This window comes from Mixophyes fleayi, chromosome 1, assembly GCF_038048845.1.
Source record: "Mixophyes fleayi isolate aMixFle1 chromosome 1, aMixFle1.hap1, whole genome shotgun sequence".
NCBI classification, from domain to species: Eukaryota; Metazoa; Chordata; class Amphibia; order Anura; family Limnodynastidae; genus Mixophyes; species Mixophyes fleayi.
The window spans coordinates 81,691,577-81,717,536 of record NC_134402.1 but is presented as its reverse complement, the minus strand read 5'-3'; the positions used below and the strand labels follow the sequence as shown (position 1 = coordinate 81,717,536).

The window sequence follows — 25,960 nt, the reverse complement described above, 5'->3', positions numbered from 1 at the left end:
TTGATTTTTCTTATTGATTGTAAAAAACACATTGAATTAAAATAAATGTTAACTTATTTTTACATATTAGAGATTTAATTAAAGATACAATTTAACCAGGGGTGCCCAAAACATGTGTACAGTTGGGGCTAAAAATGCTGGTACTCTTACACTTTTTTTTTTTTTCAAATAACTCACAATATTCTCTAAACATAGGTTAAAATTAACACCAGTATTTGGTTTCCACAAGTAGTTCCCCTGTGTAGACAGCATACAATATATTGCATAGAGATAGTTTCTTATACTTGCCCAGTGTACTTATAAAGACTTATGCTTACATCTATACGCAGAGTCAGTTTCATCTTATATATGCGACTCCTTATGCTTATAGAGGTGAATCAGGGGAGCCAAGGGGTGTGTAAGAGTAGACCAAGTACAGTAAGGGTGTGTTCAAGTATATGTGATCACTGTAGACCGAGATACAGGTACGTCTGTCAGGAAATGTATCTGCTGTGGGTGCTTTATCTCTGGTGTTATATACGGACTGATGATGATGACAATAACGATCAGCCGAGATGCACCTGATTCAGCATACTATGTAGAATGGGTCTCTTTTATTCGGACAAAATTTGCATTTTAGGCAGAAATTGCGTCCAACTCTACATAAGGCGCTATACGTACAAAATTAGTGAAGTGAACACCATAGATTATAGAACAATGTAATAGTGAATCAACAAATTTATAGGACAGACGATGAGATGTCAAAACAGTATATAAGAGTAAAAATAAAAGTAATTTTACAAGGGAAATTATACCGTACACTATTGCAAAATGAGTGAACTCTAGCACACAAGAATAGACATGAGATGAACTTTGTAGAGGTGAATATGCCAAAGGGTTTTTTCTTAAATGGTTTAACACGAAAGATTTATATCTTTTTAATGGATGTGTTGGAGCATACATATCTTACCGCCATGTAACATAGTCAGTAGCTCTGTTTGATGGAATATTGTAAAAATCTTATTTTTATTCTTTGTTCTAAAAGACTAGTCAGATCTATCCAGTGATATGTGCAGAGTATGGTACAGTAATACCATGCTTATCGCATGCGCAGTGTTTTCAAAGTGCAGGAGGGTTTGCTATCATTGCTTGCAGTGGTCCTGTCTATCTGGACTTTGCTGTGAGCAAGAGAAAGCTTGGGTTCAAGAGTCAATGATCCCAAAGTCACTTGCCTAGTAGCATCTTTACAGAAGTTTAGTCAAGATCTGCAACATCAAAACTATTAAACATTCACAATTATTATATCTTATTTTTTTAAATAAATAAAAATAAAACATATTATCTTTGACTTATAAGGCGCCACAAAGAGTCCGCAGCGCCGTACATTACATATACAGAAAACAGAACCAAGACACAACATGATAGAAAAATGTATATAAACACAGGTGACCGGGTAAAGTAAATCAGATTATATCTGGGACAGATAGTGAAAGGAATGGTAGAAATCAGCGAGAAGAAGGCCAAAGCTTAAGAAGACAGGGAAAACAGAATAGAATGCTGTACTTATAACCATTTGACACCCTGCAATCATTCTTTGCCTACAAAAAGACTCAATCTATAACTCTTACTTTCAGAACGACATGCAAAATTAGTGGCGCTATATAAATATATGATGATGATGAAAATAATAAAAGGTTTATGTCTGATATCTTAACCTCTTTACTTTCTTACTCTTATACCACTATAAGCCTTAGAGTAACGACACGAGACTTGAGTGTGGCAAAATTAAATGATTTATTTAACTATGGCGGAGGAGAATAAAGCAGTCAGTCCGACATCGCCAGGCAAAACCAGATTGTCCTAGCATCTCCTTAGGACTCCCATGGGTTCAAATGGTGGACCAATCACACCCAAGGCGCACATATCTACCTGGATGGGGCACGACGTCCCGATTCCACAGAAACCGCCCATCCTCTGGGCTATACGTAAAGCAACATCTAGATCTGCAATGGCTGAGTACAACTCCGCCCATCCCACTTCTAGCATCTGACACCCCTTCCCTATGACACCGGATGGGAATCTCTAAATAGTTAACTGTTAACACTCCAGAGTATACTCAGTTAAAGATACAGCAAAACTTTTATTATCCTTCATTCCTATGCAGATCTCAGTTCTTATATTTGTCAGCTGAGTAACTCCAAGTGGATGTCACAGATGGGTCAGGGAGAGGGCTCACAGTCCAGATTTGGAGGGAAAGAAATAACATCCAGTTACTAGGTACAGTAGTTTTATCTCCTTTAGCTTGTAGACTGGACACTGCTCTCCATTCACAAGAAAGGCTGTGAATACATTTAATTTGTCAAGCGATTAAGTGCACAAAGCAAAGCAGTTGCATATACCTAAAGTGGGTGCCAATCATGGAATATTGTGTTGCAACACATACCCTGTGAAAGAATGTCTTGCAAGGAAAAAACAAATAATGGGCTGTGCACATTTTAGAAATGTTTTCTCCTCCAGAGAGAGCAGGCATTCCAGTTTAAGCTTGATAAAAAATGTATCAAAATGAAGCAGGTAAGTAAAGCTGCATAAGACGACTACTAGCACAAACACTGCACAACTAAAGTTGTTCAGCTTCTTTAAGGCATTGTCTTGCCAGGGCCATATTTATATCTCAAGAAGGAACATATCTTTTGGAGATCTGCCTGGGACTCAGCAATAACTCTCTACACAAGGAAACAGACATATTACAATAGTACAGTATGTGTATTATAAATACCTGTTCTATTTTCTTCTGGCTCAAATGTCAATAGCGAAAAAAAAAAGTTCTGGCAACAATATGAAAATGCCACTTACTTCTCCCCACCCTGACAACAATTTCCCATTCCTACCTTTACAAATTACACATTAACCAGACTCCAAAAAATATACAGGAACAGTGATTCCACATTGACCTCACAGCCTATTCCTATAATGAGTATGCAGGCCTTTTCTATTGTTGCTAGTGTACAATATAGTCCCCGTTCTCTGATGGCTAGTATATAATACAGAGACCATTGTCTGTTGACCCAGTATACAGTAAAAACCATTCAATGGTGCCCAACAGACAATGGACCCCATTCCTGTCATGGACCCTTAGATAATAGATCCGATTACTTGGTGGCCATTCTAGCATTCTAGAATAGAGCTTTTTCCCTGGTGGCTAGTGCACAATAGAACCCAAGCTGTTGTGGTCGATGCTGAAAAAAACAAATATAATCAATGGCACGTTATAAGGTATTACTGATGCAGTGAATTAATATATGATCCACATACTAATCTGTTCAGTACATTTTCAACAACTGCAATGGGTTAAACATGTGATTTTATACTCATCTGTTAATGATCAATAACTATATTGAATTCTGGTTAAGTGGTGACCAAAGTTGTCTTACTACACTGAAGACAAGCTGCATTATCCTGTAGTCCATCCCCTGTTTGTCCACTAGTCAACCTAGCCCATTCCATGGTGGCCCAGTGAGCAATGTAGTTTATTCTTAGAGGCCTCTTAGAGGACACATACCACTCTATGCTAGCAATATAGACAGTAGAGCCCACTTCATGGTGGCCTAGTGGACACAGCCTATTCCATAGTAGCTCACTGAACAATTGTTTTATCGTCAGCCTGGCCCTGTCAAACATATTAATCATTTCCTTGTCCTTTACAAAGTTACTTATATAATCTTTGAACAACCCACAAATAACATAACTGTATAGTAGCACATATATCTACACATATGGAAAAGGTTCTAACTTACAATAGTATTATAAATATTACACAATTCAAATAGTGGAGAAAAAGTGTGAACACAAAAAAAGTAAAACTAGACAAAATTGTATGGCTGCCTTTGACTTCTCCAACAAAGTTGTGTGCAATTGAAAAATGACACTATGTTAACACAGAGGTTTATCTATACTGCTGCTTGCTGATGTCCAGTATGTAGTGCTTATTGTATGTCACAAAGCTATCTAGAAGCAATGTCCCTATGTCAAGAAAAGCGCCATACCTCACTGAGAATGAGATTGAAGCAGATATGGCTACATCTCGTCAGTTCTTTTGACTGCTACTCCACCATGGGTAAGAGAGATAATGAATAGCGCTTAACACACCAGGGGGTAAATGTATCAAGCTGAGATTTTTCCGGCGGGTTTGAAAAGTGGAGATGTTGCCTATAGCAACCAATCAGATTCTAGCTATCATTTTGTAGAATGTACTAAATAAATGATAGCTAGAATCTGATTGGTTTTTCAAACCCGCCAGAAAACTCTCAGCTTGATACATTTACCCCCAGATCAGAATTTAACAGGTTCGACAGGCCTCATATATACCCTGATTGGTGGGAGGGCACAGTTCTGGGCTGCCAATAAGCTTTTGTAATTAAATAGCCTCTTCTCCCAGTTCATCCTCATTTTAATTAACCGCTGGAGTGAGCAATGAGTGTGCTTCTCAGAATATCCAGGCAGATCATGTTTACAGAAAGAGGCTTACAGTTAAATTACCCAGAATCTTGTATCCCTGTGCCTAAACCAGGCTCTTGTCTCCCTCTGCCCAAACCACATGCCTGCCCTACATCTCTACCCCCTCACAAAAACATCAACATTGTCAGTAATTCACTATAACGTCAATAAGGATTAGTAAAAAAAAAGTTAGCCAGTGAATTCTGTAATCCTAAAAATAATATACCCCCGTTTTAAAAGGAGTCATTTCCAAGTTATTACAAATATAAAATCATCCTGCATGCAATCTTGTACTTCCAGGTAGTCTTTGATTTGCCAAGTGGTTTCTAATATTAATATCTGCACAAGGGGTTACATTACAATACATATAAATTGGACAGATATCAGTTGCAACAGAAGCATAATATAGTTAATCAAACTTAATGCAACATAACTATGAGAGGCAATTTATCAACTTAGACCAATCAGAGGAATCATTAAGAGTATGTGAAATTTGTTTTTGTTTTGTTTTCTAGCAAATAGACGAGTCATCCATTCCTTTAAAAAAAGGTAATTATCCAACACACATATACATGGTTTTTTGTTTGTTACTTTTATTTTTGGCTTTTCCTCTTTTCTTTGTTACAATGTCCCAGCTAATACCAGTGGTATTATATGCAAATTGGAGAGAGCAGATTATGCAGGCATTCTAGCAGTTTCAAAATATGGCGTCTGTCATTGCAAGAGTTTTAACTGCAAATGAGGGTATTCTTTTCCTCTAACAAATTCTACATATTTTACATACAAGCAAGTTAATTTTTGTTGCGACCCTTTAAAATGAGTACCACCTGCCAATGCAACCTTGAGACCAAAAATGTTTGTACAACCCTGACCTTGGGGATATAAGGTAAAAATGGTGGAGAGCTACAAAAATGGTTTAAAATAAGAGGGAAAAATATGTTCCTTGAATAGTATAAATATCAGGGCGATTACTAGATCTAAATAGTAACAAACTTGGCACTTAGGTGTTCATTCTTCAAATATTTATTGCAAAGTCAGATACCTCAAGCATATCAGCACTTTCAAGGAAATCAAATTTTTTTATAAGAAAAAAACAAAATATCTATGGAAGAAACATCATGAATGCAATTACCACCATATGATGATAAGCACAAATATTAATAGCAATACATTCATTTTTTTCATGAACTTAAAAGAACAAATGTGGGTTCTTCATGAATTGAGAGAGAGAGAAATGTAACCTAACCAGTAATACAGCGAATAGTCTGAAAATAATAGTACATGCTTTCAAACTTTGGCTATCTTTGAAACAAATATTATTTTCTAAAAAGATTTAAAAAAATGTATCAAAAGTGCAATTGTTTCATTTACATTGTTATTGTCACTATGGAAAGCTAAGACTGAAATGGTCTAATTTAAAGTGTGATTTTGGACAAGAGTAGAAAAATGGCAAAAAAAATGGCAAATTTCTGCTGCATTTGAAGAGGTTTCTCAAAACTGCAGATTTCATTTTGGCTGGTTGTAAAGGTGAATGTTTTCACATCTTGCATAACATCACACTTCGGTAAATTCAGTTTCTAATGTATTCCAACATCACGTTAGGAATTAATAGTTCACACTTCACAAAACATTGCAAGCATGGTCACAAGCCTGCAAACAAAATCTTAACCCACAGAACAATTGTGACTGCGTGCCGTGCACTATAGGCTCGCTACAAAACACAAGGTCATCAAGGTCATATTTGACATTATAAATGCAGAGAAATACCTAGACGTAAAGTAAACGACAGATGCATGACACAGACAAAATATGAGAACATTAACTTGTGTCTTCTCAAAATATAATTCATGAAGTTAGCCTGTGCTGCATTTATCTTGGCTGCACATGTATTTAATATTGTATAAAGTATTAATATATACATACAGTATAAAATATATATAGTATTGTAGTGTATATAATATTACTATATAATTTTCTGTCAATTATGTCAGGAGGCCACAAAATTATACATAATTCAGAAGCCAAATCCAAGGTCTAGGTGTGCCATGTTTTTTTGAGCAGCCAGGGACCTTTATGTACCCATTGAAAGCTATGAAATGTAACATAAGGGGTTAGGAACCAGCAGTTAAACCTCTAGGCACCACGGCTACCTGACTTTGCCCCTAATAACCTAATACAAACAAAAAAGTAACACTGAAATAATACAATATGGTACACAGGAAAGATTTAAGTTAAGGGACATATATCCGGTTTACAAGATGGGTATACTTGTATGTTTTTGTTGTAAGTGTAATTATTTTGTAAACATAATTGTGTGAGCTGCCATAATGCTTGTTCTGCGGACATTAAATTGGAACTAAGATAATATTTTTAGATGCTGTACTATCGTGCCCTATCCTTAGATGACAGAACAGCTTTGCCAAAGCAAGATGCCCACATTGAAGAAGGATCCAATACCTCACCAGCTCTTTCTGTGGCAGATGGAATCATGTGTTTGATCATATTCATTTTTAATTCTAAGACTTAAATAGTCTTTATAGCAAACACCATATCAACAGCTTGGATGTCTGAAATTTGCTTCATATAGAGGTGTATTTCTACATCAGAATGACAACTGTCTGACATCACTATTCTATGCTGCTGGGAAATCTGCTCTTTTCACTATCCAAAAGGTGGACAAACACAAGCAGGATCTGTCTGATTTGGCCATACTTGGTCATCGGTTTTGCAGTTAGATGATCAACTTTACTTTAGCTAGTCACATGTGTATTCATCAACAGATCCTGAATAGCAGAATAACACACTAGGAATGCCTCATGTTGTTAGTAGTTCTCTTATCTCCTTTTGTTCTTAGATGATAACTGCATATCTGTTCAGATGTCCTTTATGGTCAGCAACTGATAGATCCCAATGTGATTGTGATTTTTTTGGTGGAATTTTTGTGAACTTTCCCAATGCGATTTGCAGCCAATAACATCTAAAATGGCCCAATTGGCCATTAAACTTACAGCATTTACTCTGTTTAAGGCCTCCTGCATACCTCGATACCCTCCTCAAATAATGGTAACTCCCGTCATATACAGCCCTGCCCTGGAATCATAATCACACTAGTGCACAAACCACTGCCTCCTACAAGATCAGCAGACTCATAGCCTGATATACTAGGTGCGGCTTTGAGTATTCACATACTTTGATTGGCTACAGGTTGTTACATGTCTGTCAACTTCAAAATTGGGACATAAAGAAAAAAGAAAAACAAAAAACAAAGATTGAATACAATACGGTGCCCTAAGCCTAGCTAAATGCATTTTAATAATGATAATGCACAGAGATCATCATAAGTCAAAGTTATTTATGTGCAGTCTCAAATTGGCATTTATTAATTAAATTACAGTGATGTATCCTCTTTAATTATGCTATGTTTTAATCTGCCAGGTGGTGATTCTCTGCATTTAACAATCACATTTGTATATGTTCATCTATATGGACATGGATATATAGAAAAGTAGTTAGAGCTATCTGTGGAAACTTTTGGTAAAAATCCATTCACAACTAGTATGTTGCTATATAATGCCTGTTTATTGTTTTCTTTCCAAGTCTATGCTGTCATAACGAAAGCCAATATTGAATATTCCATGTGCTTGCAACATATGGCCATGAGAATTGGCAAATTTACCACAACCACCCAGTTTATAATAGGCATAGGTGTTCACACAAATCCTAATGTTAAAAATATTGGAGGTTTATAGTTATAGAAATACAGTACAGTACTTATTAGACTTCCATTCTCAGGTGCATCATTCAAATTAAATTAAGACCTAGAAATATGAAGGCAGTGCAATACTGATAGTAAATTTGCATTATGAAACAGAATTTCAGTCGCAAAATCCAAAATACTAAAATAGAATAAAAAAATAAAATGTTTTAAAAACGGGTACTCTTGAGGTGTGATATGAAATCCAACTGAGCATATTTGGTGGCTTATAGTACAAGTGGTTTTTTTTTTACTTTAAACATATTTTACATGATATAAAAATATTAATCACAGTGCGCTTTTACATTATAAATGCTATAAACAGAAATGCTGCACAATATTTTTAGTGGAAATAAATTATATAGTCATTATCTTGATAAAAAAAAACACAGGAAAAAACATGGACTTGCTTTGCCATTGCAGAAAAAATGTCCAATCAAGCCCTTGCAAAAATAAAAAGAAATCTTGGTCGAAGTTTAAACTTGGGTTCCAGACTTTTACATAATGCACAATGTAGGTGTCTTTACTCCATGTAGGGTTTCCAATGCAATAGTAGATCCAGAAAGTAGAATAAGAAAAAGTCTTCTTCTTTACCAAAGCATATGAAACATCATTTACTACAACTAGTTCATGTGTGGTCTTTTCCAATATGTGGGAACGCAGCGACAGACTTCTTCACTGTAGTAAAAACCAGGTTCACATCGTTTCGGTCGAGTTGTGCATGGTGGTCTGTAACAACTACAAGAGAAAACCAAGAATGATTATTGAATGGCAAATTCAGCTACTGATACTTCACTATCTTTCTATGCATATAAATCCTTCTGTGACAATTTAATTCTGCATACAACACAACAGATTTTCCATATCCTCAAGTAATTGTAGTGTCCTCACATAGTTATTTCTGCTTCTAAATCTATGCTGTCTGCTGAAAGTGCCGGGACAGATAATTTGGCAACTGATCATTAATGCCAAGTGGCTGGATACAGGTCTAATATGGGCACATGTGTTTTGCCCAAAACGAAAAATTGGTCCATTTGATGCTCAGGTTAAATGACTGGAATATAAAAGGCATAATTAGTGTGATTGGGCCACATATAGTCATATTTGGCCATCATTTGACCACATTTGCCCCCAATCTCAATCAACAACTGAAAGATATTGACTAGCTGTTATTCAGGATTGGTGTTTTTTTTTTTGGACGACATGCATTGAGATTCTAAATAGGAAGGAGTGATACTTACAAAGGCTTACTTACCTTTGAAAGCAATACCTCCTACATAACCCTGGTGCAATTGATTAAATATTATTTGACCCATAACAATGTGCATTCCTAATGTTTGTAGGTTGTTCACTCTATAGTTTGATTTTATTTCTGTGTTCAGTGCTTAAAAATGACATTTTACTCCTTTGTACTTACTTACTGTAACTATCTGTTATTGTTGGTGCTCCTTGTTAAGAAAGTTCTATTCTGATTTTAAAAAAATATGTAACTTGTAATATCTTTAGTGATTTGCTAAAGAGAAAAAACTACTGGGGTGGCAAGCAAGACAAACAGAACATCAGAACAAAACTTGTTGGATCCATGACTTTGACTTACATGATAAACCTACTGTTCTAGCATTTCTACCTATCAAATATACTGTGAAATATAACAATATTGGAAAAATCATATATGAGTTCGGTGACCACAAAAAGGCCCAAGGCAACAGGCCGGGTGATTTTATACAGGTAACAGACCTCCAAAGTACACATCCTTATGTTTAAAAGTAAGGGGTGTATTGATCCTAATAATACACCTTTTGCTCACACACATATTCATGCAGACTTATACATGCTTACAGTACCCACATACACTTTTATATATTTACACACCTTCATGTATACTTACATACTGAATTACCTGTAAGTGTCACTCTCAAAGCTTCTATAAAAAAATAACAGTTAGTCCAGCTTTGGCAATGGCACGTCAGGAACTCAGGATGTTGTATACTTAATCAACAGCAATCATAACTTCCTGTTTATGTGTTACACCGGACGCTAGGTTCCAATAGTGCAATGGCTGAAGATAAAGATTCGGTAAAAGTAGCTATTTATTCACTAAAAAAATACTGGAGAAGGAGGTAGACAGGAACAGTAAAATATGAAATTATTTTTGGCTGAATAGGCTAAATATACAATTACACAATTCATTGCCTTATAAACTTGCATGTGTAACAGTACAACCTTAATGTTTTAGAGTAAAGACGTCTGTCCTCATATGTATATTACACGTCTGTTTGCATTTCGTACATCAAACAGTTCAAAGCAAATTGCTCAGTCCAGTGCCCTTGCTTTATATCATTCCACCTACGTACCTGCAAGTTTGATGACTAAATCTCTTTCCTCTGAGAAAACATTTGTTTGGAGTTTCTACGCATTCACAGGCACATTTTATAGGATTCAATGGCTGGTGTTTTGGGCAGGTCTTTTTACACACACACTGGCATCTTTCTTGATCGTACTCTTTGTTGGGACCGCAGGAAGAGGACAGAAGTTTATTTTTGCAGACACACTGACAAGATGTTCGGTCTAGCTCTTTATGAGGACCGCAGCTTGAGGGTAACAAGCCCCCTTTGCAGACACACTGACAGGTTTCTTCATCTAATTCTTTGTTTGGACCACAAATATCATGAATTTCTTCAGCGGAGTCTATTGACAAAATAAACAAAACATGATAAAGCAAATGAAAGTGAAACCCTCCCCAAAAAACTAATACAAAGGCAAATACAATTCAGTCCTAAATGAATATGCATATTTTGTTGTAGCAAATTATGTGTATCTCCCTCTTCTGTTTGTATTAAATGAACTGTATGAAAAAATGTACAAAACACTTTAGCTCTTGTAACATTCTACTATAGTCAACTAAGCTAATTTGCATGTGCAGGAGACTCTGGAATCCCAGTGTTAGTGTTTTGTTTGCTTTCAACAAGAATCAAAAAGAAACATTTTAAGATTTACCATGCAATTAAACTGCACCTGAAAAACAATGGGACCTATTTTAAAATCTCTAATGTGGTGTTAAGTGGAATTCCTGCAAAGAGGTAAGGTGATCATCTGGACCCTAAGGTAGATGAATCTTGGGGATGCGGTAGGGTCACCGTTTTATCCTATGTAGAACAAGTTTATGCAATAAACTTATTTTATATCACTTCTTACCATACCTGCTTATTGCTTTACTTCAAGAAGACTTCCTTCCATAAAATAAAATTTTTAATGCTGGATTCTGCTACCATATTTTTTTTTATAATTACAATAACCCTGAAAAACCTGCCAATGCATTAGACATTGATGGCTGATAAACATGAAATGAACTGTTACTATACTGAGTTTTGAACTAATAAAATATCCACGGAATAATTGCAATCGTTCATCTTTACATAAACGGATGAAAGATAATCATACACACGGAAAAGTTTAACGTTTAATGTATGTATTATTATAACGCAGATCATATTTCTTTGCTGTAATTTTCTTATCTTGATGATATAATAAGTTGTCATATTGCCTACATTATTCATAATAATAAAAACACACAGCAGTAATGTGATATTACGTCAGTACTATCTAATAAGCATAATTACCATATACTGCACATGATTTATGTAAACAATACGTTATGAGCATGACAATTTTTCTGCGGAAGGAATTCTCTTCTCCCCAAGGACATGAACATACATAACTAGAGAAAATAATTAATGATATATTGAAGGAATGATCTCTTCTAATGTGTTCATCATGGTAGAAATCTTCTTACCTGATTCCTCGTGATGTGATGAGTAGCCAAACTCATGCTGCTGTATACATCTGCACAAATGGTTATTCCAAATTTGGTTACTAGGGCATGTCTTATTTGTCACTTGGCATCTGAAAGAAACATATTTCAGAGGTTACATTACAGCATTTCTTTTTTATTGAGAAAGGTTAAACATATTGTTCTATGACTGAATCAAATTTTTGTAATTGCTTAAAGCAGCACCCCCACACAGTATTTAATTTTTAAATGCCTTTTAATCATGAATCCAATAGTCATTTTTCTTAGCTGTCCTACTACAAATCATGATATTCTTTTCAAAATCTCTCTAAGCTGCGGGTTTGAAAAAGTGGGGATGTTGCCTATAGCAACTAATCAGATTCTAGCTGTCATTTTGTATAAAGTACTAAATAAATAAATGAAAGCTAGAATCTGATTGGTTGCTATAGGCAACATCCCCACTTTTTCAAACCCGCAGCTTAGTAAATCTAGCCTAAAGACTCTCAACATGTTTTTACAGTCCAAACATAGCTGTAAGGGGCATTGCAAAGTATCTCTGCTCACTACATCATCTGTCATGTGACTGTGGTTGCCATGGTAGTTACATGAAACTCTGAAGACAGCAGAATTGTGTTTGTGCAAAAGCTTACTTTTTGATAGAACTACAAGTCACCTTATGCATCAGTGATTTTATTCAGGAGCTATTCAAAGAGTCTCCATAGATCATCTATAAATTTACTGCATGATTTGTAACCCTATGTTTCATCAAGTACAAATGCTACTTAAGGCAAATATCATAAAATATTCTTTAATTTTTATTATACATGTCATAATTGCATGAGTGTTACACATATATGACATTTCTTCTGTCCACATGGATGTCTTAATGGTACCAAAACTCAACAGGTCCAAAACAGAGTTTGTGGTGAAACGAGGTATTAATATCAAACTAACCAGCCAGTCCCTTGCTTCCCACAAAACATGGATTATAGCATGTACTTTTTTTTTATATATAATCTGTTTTTATTGAAATGAAACAGCGTATACATATCTATGCAACAGTATGAACACAAAAATATAGTACTTTAGACTTTCCGTTGCACAACAACAAATACAGGTTTACCCAAAAAGGTGTATATCTGCTTAACCACTCTTAAAAGAGAAAATAAAATAAAATAAGGGGGATAGGGGATAGAGAGGTAGAAGGGGAAGACTGGGAGGAAAGGCATGGGAGATAGGGGAAAGGGGGAAGCTGGGCTTCATACATTCCACTGAGCAAACAATACGGTATCTTTAAACTCGATCCATTCCGACCATCATCATCATCATCACCATTTATTTATATAGCGCCACTGATTCCGCAGCGCTGTACACAGAACTCACTCGCATCAGTCCCTGCCGCATTGGAGCTTACAGTCTAAATTCCCTAATATAGACACTCATTCACACACAGACAGACAGACACAGAGGGAGAGACTAGGGTAAATTTTTTGATAGCAGCCAATTAACCTACCAGTATGTTGTTTTTTTTTGGAGTGTGGGAGGAAAGGACCACAGCATGTAGAATGCTCTATATTTATCATCCGCCAAATAAATTACTTCATCCATTGCCATATAAAAGTCTATTCATGCAAATCATTCTTTTATAGTGGTGGCTAACGGTGATCTCCAGTGGACCGGCATCACAGCCTTAGCAGCACCACTGAGATACTTTACTGAGGACTTTTTATACTGGGAAACTGGCATATTAGTGTCGTTAAGTAACCAAAATCTCGGACAGTTTGGTAATTCGATTCCCACGATTGTTTTGGAGATGAGAATGACCGCATCCCAGAAAGGTCTGATTTCCGAGCATTCCCACCAAATGTGTAATGGAGTGCCCGATGCCCCCTGACAACAGAGATCAGGGACCCCAGGAAACATTTTTGCCAGGAGACTGGGACACCGGTACCACCGAGTCAATATTTTATAATGTGTTTCCACCACTCTTATGCTATCTGAGCTAGCTTGAGTGCGCTTAAATATGTCCCCCCACTCTGACTCAGGTATGGCTATATTTAACTCCCGCTCCCAATCCCTGGTGAATTTAGGTAGCACTTTGAATAAATGCACAATCAAAATCTTATATATAGATGATAAAGTGTGCCTAGGGCGTTGGGCCGCTGTACAGAGGGCCTCAAACTGTGTGCAATTCCTGCCTGCCTCCTCACGGACTCCCCTAGAACCTGCAAAGTGTCTCAGTTGGATATGTCTCCAAATTTCCACGTTGAGTAGGCCCCATTTTACCTGCAAATCAGCAAAGTGTATGACTCCAGACATGTCCACCAGCTAACCGACCCGAGTTATCCCTGCTTGGATCCAATGTTGGAAAGACTGTCTTGAGATGCCAGGGGGAAAGTCTGGGTTGTCAAAAAGTGCCATCAAGGGTGAGTGTTTTGTGGAAATATTTGGAATAGAGCGCAGCTTTGACCATCTGGCCAGAGTGGGAGATATCGTCGGGTGTTTAACAGCGGGAAGAGAAGACTGCCATGGAACAAGATCAATACCTGTATCTAATGCATAATCTTCAATCCAGACCCACTGCCTGTCCCCTCCCCCTCTTGTCCAATCAAGAACCCTGTTTAGCATGACCGCATCATAATATGTTGAGAAATGTGGCAGCTGTAGACCACCGTCGCATTTGCGTTTGTATAATATGTCGTGCTTGAAACGAGGTCTCCTGCCCCTCCAAACAAAATGTCTAATGGCCTTGTGCAGCTCACTGAACCATGAGGTGGGGACATGGATTGGGAGTGTGTGTAGGAGGTAGAGAACTCTTGAACTAAGTTCATTTTTACAACATTAACTCTACCTATCAGGGAAAAATCCTTCTGGAGCCAGTCCCTTAAATTAGAGAGGATAGTTGCAGTGATGGGTAGGAAGTTATTTGCATATATCTTTGAATTGTCTTTATTTATGATCACCCCCAAATACTTAAGATGTGTGGGGTGCCAAACACAGGGAAAAGCCGACTTCAGACCTTCAATTACATTAGACAGAGAGGAGATATTGAGGGCCACTGACTTTGAGTAGTTAATTTTGAAATTAGATAAATCTCCAAAGACACGGAATTCCAACACTAGGTTCGGAATGGAGAAAACTGGGTTCGTGAGGATAGCCAGAAGATCATCCGCAAAGAGTGCCAACTTAAATTCTTTGTCTCCCATCTGGACTCCAGAGATATCAGGGTTTGCTCTAATTGACCGTGCGAGTGCCTCCCTTACATAAAATGAAAATCATTGGAGAAAGGGGGCAGCCTTGCCTCGTTCCATTTGCTATATGAACGGGTTCTGATAGATCGACATTAACCCCAACTCTAACTGTTGGTTGTGTGTATAATGTTTGAATTCTTGCCAGCCCCACCGGCCCCAAACCCAAATGGCTAAGTGTACCGTGCATGAAATCCCAATCGACTCTGTCGAAAGCTTTTTCCGCATCTGTGTATAGTAAAACGGTTGAAGTACTGGTAGAAGTGACAAACTGGATCAAATCAATTATTTTAGTGGTATTGTCACTTGCCTCGCGTCCAGGGACAAATCCTACCTGGTCTGAGTGAATGTTTTTAGGCAGAATTGGCTTCATTCTGTTAGCAATAAGCTTGGCATATAGCAAATACTTTTTATAGCCCTTACTTTTGCTCCCCAGCCCAACAGAGAACAAATGCAGTGACTAATTACATGTGGATAAAGGTACATTCTAGCGCATTGTAAATATGTAAATTGTGTATTGTATATTGATGATGTGGCAGTGAAGTTGTTATTTATTGTCCTAAAAGTGAAGCATGGGGGGGTTATGGGTAGGGATCAGGTTGCAAGATACAGGTGAGGGGGAAGGCTAATTAGTGTCCATTGTTCTCACGAAACTAGGCCAGACATGCCATCTAGCAGGGGAGTTTCTGTGAAAGTACAGCTCATCTCCCTTCCCCTCTCCAACCCCTCTAGTCCAGCACTCACCAATGTTTAACAAGGAGAGGCCCAGGGGTTTGCCCAGGGAGGGGAAAGCACTGTGGAAATTTGACCCTAGATATAAGGAGCCACTCCAGGGGAAGAGGTGGTGTTCATTCTGTGATTTGATTCCTGGAAGGTGCAGTGGAGTACGGAAGATGAAACTGTTTCTCAAGGAGGGGAAATCACAGTGAGGTGATCCCTTGAAGTAAAATGGGGGTGAGCTCTGAGAAGAAGAGAGCAGATCACAGCCCAGTGTTGAAAAAGTTCCCAAAGGAAGGGATGAAGCAGTACAGTGCACCCGGGGGAAGGGATTTCTTGGATGAAGGACTGTGGCAGTGTCTGCAGGATGGGTTTATGGTTGTGTTGCACCACCCCACCATAGTGTAGCACATTCTGGATTATTGAGATCAGGAGTGGCCAAAGATTATTATGTGGAAAGGAGCCAGTCTACAGGAGAAAATGGAGAACCTGTTGGATGTGTTCCTAATGTTGAAAGAGGAAGAAGCAAGTGCCTGGAATTTTTGGGATGAACCAGAATGGGATGAATTTACAAATTAAGTTATTTGTACTATGAAGAATCTAGCCAAGGGAAAATCCACAACAATAATCAGCAGTACAAACAAGATGGAAATGGACTGTCACAGGGATATGCCTGATGAATGCCCTGCAAATGTACTAATAGAATCGGTCCCATTAGCAGATTCTACAGATCCATTAGAGACAATGAGTGTGAAGGAGTTGATAGTGGAATACCAGATCCGGGGTGTACCGTACCTGTACTGCGCGCACAGGGATAACCCAAAACATCTTTTAAAAGAACAGGAGAATCCCATCAATGCCTTAAGTGTCTATAGGAAATGGATGCTCACTTTAGGTCCCCACATACCTCTCTGGGAACAAATGCAATGTCTGCAAAAGAGTTTTGAAGAAGCAGAGGACGAGGTATGGCGTCAAGGACTTACTGACACTGAAATGTGGCAGGATCAGTGTTATCGACTGAATACTGAAAAATGTAATTTACAATATCTTGTCACATTCTAAAAAAAATAGAGATGTTCACTGACCCCCATGTTTTGGTTTTGGTTTTGGATCTGCTTAACTTTGTATTTTGGTTTTGGTAAGACCGCCCATGCGTGTTTTGTTTTTGTTTTTGGATCTGTACTTTTTAGAAAAAATAGCTAAAATCACATAATTTTGCTCTCTTTCTGTTCCTACATTATTATTAACCTCAATAACAGTAATTTCCAGTCATATCCAGTCAATTTTCACCACCTTACAGGTCACAATATTATTTTCATTCACTCTCGGACAAAGACTGCAGCGAGCTGGCTGGATACTAAGCGAAAGAGCAACGACACAAAAACACTGCAGTTCACAGCACATCTAGGAAACATTGCCACACAGCAGTGGCAGAAAAGAAAAGTGGTGCAAGATAGAATTGTCCTTGGGCCATCCCACCCTTCTGTAAGATATTGAAAAGGACATGTACAGTTTAAAAAAGCAAGCACTCCAGCGATAAGCAGTGCCACTTCTGTGACTGAAGTGCTTGGTTTGTTTGGGCCCGCACAAAACAAGCTACCAATAGATCAGCTGCCTTAAGCCTAACAGTGCTGTCAATGAACTCTACATTATTAAACCATGTCTGCTCGTGCTGCATCTTTAATCTCCTTCTCCTCTGTGGATACCTCCCTCTCCATCCCTGAAGAAATGCCAAACTTATGTAAACACAGGAATGGATATTACAACTGGACTGGCATTAAATCTGCTTCATACAGACTGTGACACGGAACATGTGGGCAGCATGGAATCTGCCATGTTGGAACTCGCTGCATTGAACAAAGATTTAAGCCAATATAAACACAGTTGACGAGATCTTACTTTAGTTAGAACGTGAACCACTGAATGAGATCCCGGCAGGACGATAAATATGTCCAGCTTAAATAACAGCTAAGAGACCTCAGAAAACAAATGGGTGTGTCTCAGTGAAACTGAGAATGGCTCATGAAATCAGTTATGGTTCATTTGATTGTTCCACCTGTTCCTTGCATAACTGTGTCAATTCTACAGCTGATACATGGCGATGAGCGATGACACCCCCCCTCCCCACCAGGATGTATGCATTTGTCAGACCAAGACCAATCTAGGGTTCCCCGGCAGGTTGGAGGTTGTGAACCCAGTGAATAACAAAGTATGTGGTCACATGTATGAGAGAGAAGCAATTGAAAGGATGATTGACAACAAAATTCAGAAGGGTAAATCAGCCAGGTGTCCAAAAATTGACTGTGATCACTCTGACATGAGTATATCATTCTTGTTCTAGACAATGCACTAAAAAGAGCCATTGAAATTCACAGCAAAAAGAAAGGTCATCACTGAGCTTCGAATCAGCCCCAATTCCCAAAAAATTATAATATACTTAGGAACCTGTGAGGTAAAGTGAAGATTACAAACACGTTGTGAAATACTGATGAAACAGCATCAAAGTGAAGGTTTGAGTAATACATATACACAAATATTTAGACATCCATGCTTACATTACTGCTGCAAGCAACGTTGTTCTTTGCTAATAAAACTGTTGTCTTTATACCATTCACAAAATTAATAATAATCCTCCACCATTCTTTGAATGTTGATAGTTGATAGTAGGATCAGTTGGAGTTACAGCAGAGGTGTCATTAATTTTGGTCAATTCTTTTACAGTAGACAAGACCAGATGTCAAAATGTTGTGCTAAGTCATCTGCATCATCAATGGGTGTCTTTGATTTTTGCAAAGCACACAACAGTATATAGCACATGTTGGTAACATTGGCACACAGCGGCAGCTGAATGGAAAAGTGGTGCAAGATGCAATTGTCCCTGGGCCCTCCCACCTACCCTTATGTTGGATCTTAAAAAGGACATGCACACTTTAACAAACCAAGCACTTCAGTCACAAGGAGTGCCACTTTTGTGGCTGCTGTGCTTGGTTTGTTTGGGCCCCCACAAAACAAGCTAACAATGGACGTAAGACACCTAAGGTAACATCATCATCATCATCATCATTTATTTATATAGCGCCACTAATTCCGCAGCGCTGTACAGAGAACTCATTCACATCAGTCCCTGCTCCATTGGAGCTTACAGTCTAAATTCCCTAATATAGACACACTCACACAAAGACAGACAGAGAGGGAGACACTAGGGTCAATTTTTGATTGCAGCCAATTAACCTACCAGTATGTTTTTGGAGTGTGGGAGGAAACCGGAGCACCCGGAGGAAACCCACGCAAACACAGGGAGAACATACAAACTCCACACAGATAAGGCCATGGTTGGGAATCGAACTCATGACCCCAGTGCTGTGAGGCAGACGTGCTAACCACTAGGCCACTGTGCTGCCCACAGTAACAGTGCTGTTAATGAACTCTACTGTGGCAAGATGTTGTTGTCATCATCCTCAGCCTCATCCGCACCCTCATCAGTGTGTACATCATCCTCACACATTATTAATTCATCACCGCTGAAATCCACCATTACAGAAGTCACTGTATTTTGATGTAATTGGCGGGAAAGGCCTTTCTTGTGGAAATTGTAGTTCATTTTTATGAACATCATCTTTACACATTTTGAAAAAGTAGCCTCCGACACCGATCGCTGATGTGTCACGTTTTTTCGCCAATTCTTTTAGACCAGACCAGATGTCAAAATGTTGTCCTGATTTTTCTGCATCATCCCTGGGTCTCTAAGTTTTTACCTAGCAGCAGTTGACTGAGAAACTAAAGGAGGAGACACCGTCCTGTCACATAATACTTGAGCTGTCATCTTGCTCACCAGGAGCTCCTTGCATCTCTTCAGATCTGGGTCAGTTGGAAACAAACAGAAGACAAAGCCCTTAAACCTAGGATCAAGCACAGTTGCCAAAATGTATTGATCAGATTTCATGATTTTGATAACTCTTGGATCCTGGCGAAGCCAATAAACTTCTTGGTCTACAAGTCCGACATACTTATTGTAATTGTTTTGTTTAATCTCCTCCTTCAGTTTCTCAAGCTGCTTTTCCAAAAGTCTATTTAACGGAATTACTTGGCTCAAGCTAACAGTGTCTGATCTCACTTCATAGGTGACTTGTTCGAATGGTGTCAGTACCTTGCACAACACGGAAAGTATTCTCTACTGCGCTTGAGTAAAATACATCACCCCTCCTTTCCCAATGTCATGGCTTGTGGAGTAAGCGTGGATGGCTTTTTGCTGTTTCTCCATCCTCAGAAGCATACACAGGGTGGAATTCCACCTTGGTACCACCACTTGCTTCAGTTGGTGGCAGGGCAAATTTAATTGCTCTTGTAGCTGCTGTAATCTTCTACATGCTGTTGCCAAATGCCGGAAATGTCCATATATTTTAGCGGGCCACAGACAGCGTCTCCTGCACGTCTCTGTCATTATTTTTAAAAGCTCTGCACCACCAAGTTTATTGTGTGAGCAAAACAGGGAAAGTGATGGAATTCACCCAGCTGTAATGCTCTCACAATATTGGTGGCGTTATCAGAAATGACATATCCAGAGGAGACTCCAAGCAGGATAAGCCATGTTGCAATGACATCCCTTAGTTTTAGTGACAGATTGCCAGCTGTATGCCTCTTACTGAAGCCGAGAGAGTAGCCTGCCTCTGACAAATGTGACGTTCTTGGGTACATGCTGCTGCTGTTCCTGCTGGTGAAGGCGAGTCACCAACCCATTGGGCTGTCACAGTCAAATAATCTTTAGTTTGCCCAGTTCCGCTTGTCCACATAGGTTAAGTGTACAGTGGGTAGAATGGCATTTTGCAGCCCAGTAATTAAAATTTTTTACGAACCTTCTGGTAGAGGTGAGGAATAGCTTTTCTAGTAACATGGTGTTGTGATTGAATTTGGTAACGAGGACACAAGACTTCAAGTAACTGTCTAAAACCAGCTGCATTAATAGTGGATATTGGACGCAGATCTAATACTAGCATAGTCACCATGGCATCTGTGATCCGCTTTGCGACTGGGTAACAGCTTTCATATTTGCTTCCTCTTGCAAAGGATTGTTTAACAGTCAATTGTTATAAACTACTAGTTGTCTTCTTCTTGGTTTGCTTCTGGGATGAAGATCCACCCCCAGCAGCAGCAGCAGCAGTGGGACTACCGCTCAAGAATTCTTATGAGGAATCCAGGATAGTGGAGGAGTCATCTAGCTTACACATAGCACTTGTGGATAGACTCTCCTGCGGGATTTGTGTCAGATGTGTAACGGCAGAAGGCAGAAGCGTTGTCATGCATCAATATTAAAGCAGTGTTTTCTGTGCAGTTACCTGCTTGGAATAAGAAGAACCAGTAGAATGAAAGGGAAGCCAGTCATTTTATAAATGTTAAGACAGTCAGCTACTGGCAACCTTGACCATGTATATTAACCAAACCTTTTCTGTCTGGTCCTGGAGAAGGCTTTAGTATTTCTGTTGGATAGGCACTCAATTTAGTTGCTGGGTTAATAGTCCTTCCTACACCCAGGTCTTTCTAGAATTTGATGTGAAACATTTAATGATTGTGCTTGCATGGCCATCAGTGTGTATGTGATCATCTGGTGCTTGTTGATACATCCTTTTACACTCATTTGAGCTTATTTGCCATCTGAGCGCAACTGTCTGCCAGTGGTTTTCTTCGCCAGGGTTTTTGTTCCCACATATTAACAGATAAGTAAATCCTTTGAACAATTCTATTTTTGGTGTGATGACACTACCTTGAAATTCTACAGTATTCACAAAATGTATTACTCTAATTCTATCTATTTCAACCCTAGTTTAATAAAAAATAATAAAGTAAATAAATAATAATAAAAAAATAAAATTATATTAATATATATATATATATATATATATATATATATATATATATATATATATATTCTCCTGCATGGCAGCCTTTACTATGGCTTAGGTTTGTGGCAGGTCAAACAAAAACATCCTGTCAGGGAGAGTATATAAGCCAGCTCCTCCTCTGCCTCGTCTTTATCCGACTCTAGCTAGAGAAGTCAGCAAGGAGTTTCTTATTTTTTTTTATGTGCTAGTGTGTTTTGGTTTCTTATTCCAGCGACACACCACTTGTGGGGTAAGCTTGAGTCAGGACGGCAACCTGGTGACTGCAGTGCTGCTGCCTTCAGGAGCAGCAGTAGTAATGAATAATATATTTGAAGATCATGCCTGGAGCGGGTTTACACATCCACGCGCACTGCATCATCGCCGGGCACCAGGAAAGGACTCACAACTGCTATAAAGAGTGTTCCCTGTCCAAATGGAGAGCACTGTGTTATCACTTTTAACAAATCAAGCAATAAACTTGTCGTTCAGCAAAATGGAGCCTGGGCCCTATCCCAAATTTCTAAGGGACACTCGCACAAGGTAAGCCCCCTAAATTAGGGGTGTTTTACAATGTACATATGTAGCTTTAGCTTTAATGTATCCATTCTCAGTACTCTTGTAAAGCCTGGATAAAGGAAAAAGGAAAAACAAAACACAAAGGATTTGTGCAGCTTTAGATAAAACAATTATGGCAGAATCTGAATGAGTGTTTTGTGCTATGTGCAATTCCAAAAATCAAGGGAAAGTTAAGCCTCCTGAGCAATTTAAGAAGCTTATTGCATGAATGAAGGTTCAGGCTTCTGTGACAGAGTAGTGCATGGACATCCTTCCATACCTTTCCTAGTCATTATCACCTTGTTGTTTGATCCATCGGGAGATTCTCATTAAAGCAGACATGTTCTTCAGTGAACAAGGTTGCATGATATGTATTTATGTTTCGGAAGACAGCTTGGGAAGTACTCAAAAGACATGGAGGAAGAGGAGGAGCCGGCTTAGATACTCTCTCTGAGGGGGCGTTTTGTTTGACATAAATGGAAGCTAACTCATAGTTAAGCCTGCCATGTAGTACTTAGAGGAAAACGGATGACTGTTAAGATAAGTCACATTAAAAAAAAAAAAAAAAAAAAAACCCTGAAATATTTAGTGTATTTTAAATAGTGATTTTGTTTTAATGACATTAACACTTGTAATTTGTGTTAGATTGATGTATAAAAATAAGTGCGTTATTTCACCTGGAACCTGGTTATTATGTTTTCATCACCTGCTAGAAAAGTAAAACAGGTTTGTTGTAAGACAGCTATGGAATGTATTCCAGGCTTGGTAGAATTCTCTAAAAATAATTGCAGACATATGTTGACATTAGGATCCATGAGGCGTTGCCATCAACAATGAAAGAAGTATAAAAAAAATACCCATTCACTGTGGTAAATTCTTAGTCCTTATTGCAAACATCAATACGTGTCCACAGCTAGCAAATAAATAATAATGACAACGGTAGTAGACTCCTTTGGCTCATTACCCAATTTTTAAAGTCAAATGTGTCAGCAAAATATTCTCATGAAAGAACTTGCAAATAATTCAATCTTATAAAAAAAAAAACACTTCTTAAAAACTTCTACTTTTTTACATGGCAACCCTTGTGATTCAATCAATCCACTGTTTTTCACAACAAGGCACCTATATGAAAGAAACTGATATACTGGAAGATTTTTCAGCCCTTGATAGATTTTCTGCTAAGTATGATAAGCGATATACATCACTTAACCAATGAGTCATAATCAGTTATGGAGATATATCATCATCATCATCATCATCATCACCATTTATTTATATAGCGCCACTGATTCCGCAGCGCTGTACAGAGAATTCACTCACATCAGTCTCTGCCCCATTGGAGCTTACAGTCTAATTTCCCTAACACACACACACACACACACACAGACTGAGAGACTAGGGTCAGTTTGAAAGCAGCCAATTAACCTACTAGTATGTTTTTTGGAGTTTGGAAGGAAACCCACGCAAACACGGGGAGAACATACAAACTCCTCACAGATAAGGCCATGGTCAGGAATTGCACTCATGACCCCAGCGCTGTGAGGCAGAAGTGCTAACCACTGAGTCACCGTGCTGCCCATAGGAAACATATGCAAATAAGCCACTCTTATTAAGTAAGAAAGAAAACTAGTATGACATAGGCTTAGAGAGGGAGTAATAGCAGAACTTAAAATACAGATATTTATAATGAAGTACTGTATTCTGTCCATATTAAACACCTCTTATTATTAAATATCAGTACATCAGTCAGGTCTCCTCAATTACCACTAGGGCAGCATCAACGTTAACCAACACTTTGAACTATCTTGTAATCAATTATTAAATAAGTATTTTTGCATTGCCTGAATACTTATATTTGTATTCAGGAATTTTTGTTTTTAATAATACAAATCAGCATAAATCAGTTCACACGTTAAATATCTTTTCTCTTATGTATAGAATAACTTGAAAAATCTCGAGGGCCACATTTATTAAGTGCTCGTAATGCCGTGTGAGACATTACGACCCAGTCAACAGCCCACATCTCACTACTCTGAATGAGCATCATTTATCTTAAACTCAGCACAGATGTTTCTGACAAGAGATTGTGATTGGCTACAGAATAGCCCAAGATTGTAATTCAACTTTTAATATGTACCTTGTGATATAGGAGGGCTTAAAGTAAAGACCGTTAAAGTAGTGTGCAAAGCCTTGCTATAATGTGTGACTTTTACTTAATTATTTTACTAGCTATAGCTACAGGCCCGTACAGCTTCTGAGAAATCCACGGGGAAGGGGCTATGAATCGCCACCGCCACCTCTCTGCTCCGTCTCCTCCCCTCCGCTCACTGACTGTCGGGCGTGACATCATCATCACGGCCCGACAGTGTCTGTGAGTGGAGGGGAGAAGACAGAGCAGAGAGGAGCAGCTTAATGCAGGTAAGATAAGGAAAGACGTGGGGAGGGGAGGGAAGCGCCGATTTTGACAGGGTACCTGCGGCAGGGGGCGCCGATTTTTAAAGTGTGTCTGCGGGCGGGGGGGAAGGAGGGGCGCCGATTTTCACAGTGTGCCTAGGGCGCCAAGGACCCTAGAACCGGCGCTGTATAGCTATACAGTCTTTATCAATCCATAAGGACTAAATGTAAATTTAATACCACAAGTTTATCAAGCAAGTAACAGCTTGCCACAGAATATTTAAACTACACTACAGAGATTTCAGCACTTGCAGAGCTTGACTGCAGCCAATGAAAATCTTCCTTGAAACCATCTGTGCTACACTGACCATAAATAAAGTCAGGACAGTGGAATGTCCTTACTGGGAGTATGACAGGGAGGATTTCACTTCTTCAACAATATAACATAAGTGAAAAAATATACCAGACACTCAGCCCAATTGCATGCATAGCACACATAAAAGTATGCAGGGAAGAGAGAATTATATGAAATATGGAGAAAAAAAAAATCATAGTATATGTTCTTTAGATTCTGACTAAAAATGCCACCTTTACTCCAAATTATCATATCTTACATAAATCCTTAGGAACCCTCGACACTTAACTGATGTGCTAAGTTTCAGAATACGTACAGAATCCTCTAGTTTCTAAGCAAACACAATAAAGAGTTCTCTTATATTCATGTGATTTAACACCCTATAAACTAATGTAATTCTAACATGAATTACACTGCATATCTAAGCATTTTAAGTTCTGCATGCAACTAAAGTGAGACTTTTTCCAGATGTAATATGGAATTGGTCCAAGGTTTTGCTATGTTATTCTAAGAAAATCAATGCAAACACAGCAGCTTGTCACTTCAGCTTATACCAAAGCATTGTAAGAAATAACAGCAACAGACCTGCAGTGATATTAAAGCTCATTGGTAAACAGGACTGTCCTTAAGTAGAAGTGAGCAGAGCAATTATGCCTAGCCAGGTAATAGTGACCCCTGCATGTAATAAAAGGTACTGCTGATTTGAGTTATTGTAACAATAATTTGAATAATTAAATAATTCTAAGCGTTGACATTTACACTTTGTGTCATTAGTCCTCTGGTGTTTTCTACTGTAAA

At 38.4% G+C, this 25,960-nt stretch overlaps 1 protein-coding gene across 1 annotated transcript in view; it reads right to left on the bottom strand.

Moving 5' to 3' along the window:
• Nucleotides 1–4,429: 4,429 nt before the first annotated feature.
• The window catches only part of VEGFC (vascular endothelial growth factor C), a 140,095-nt gene continuing 118,564 nt past the window's right edge, over nucleotides 4,430–25,960 (bottom strand). Inside the window, exons 5-7 of the mRNA XM_075197457.1 lie at nucleotides 12,021–12,130; nucleotides 10,582–10,915; nucleotides 4,430–8,965 (exon numbers count right to left, since the gene is read on the bottom strand). Of these exons, the coding sequence (XP_075053558.1) occupies nucleotides 8,851–8,965; nucleotides 10,582–10,915; nucleotides 12,021–12,130 (559 nt within the window). The 3' untranslated portion in view covers nucleotides 4,430–8,850. The remainder of the gene's footprint in view (nucleotides 8,966–10,581; nucleotides 10,916–12,020; nucleotides 12,131–25,960) is intronic.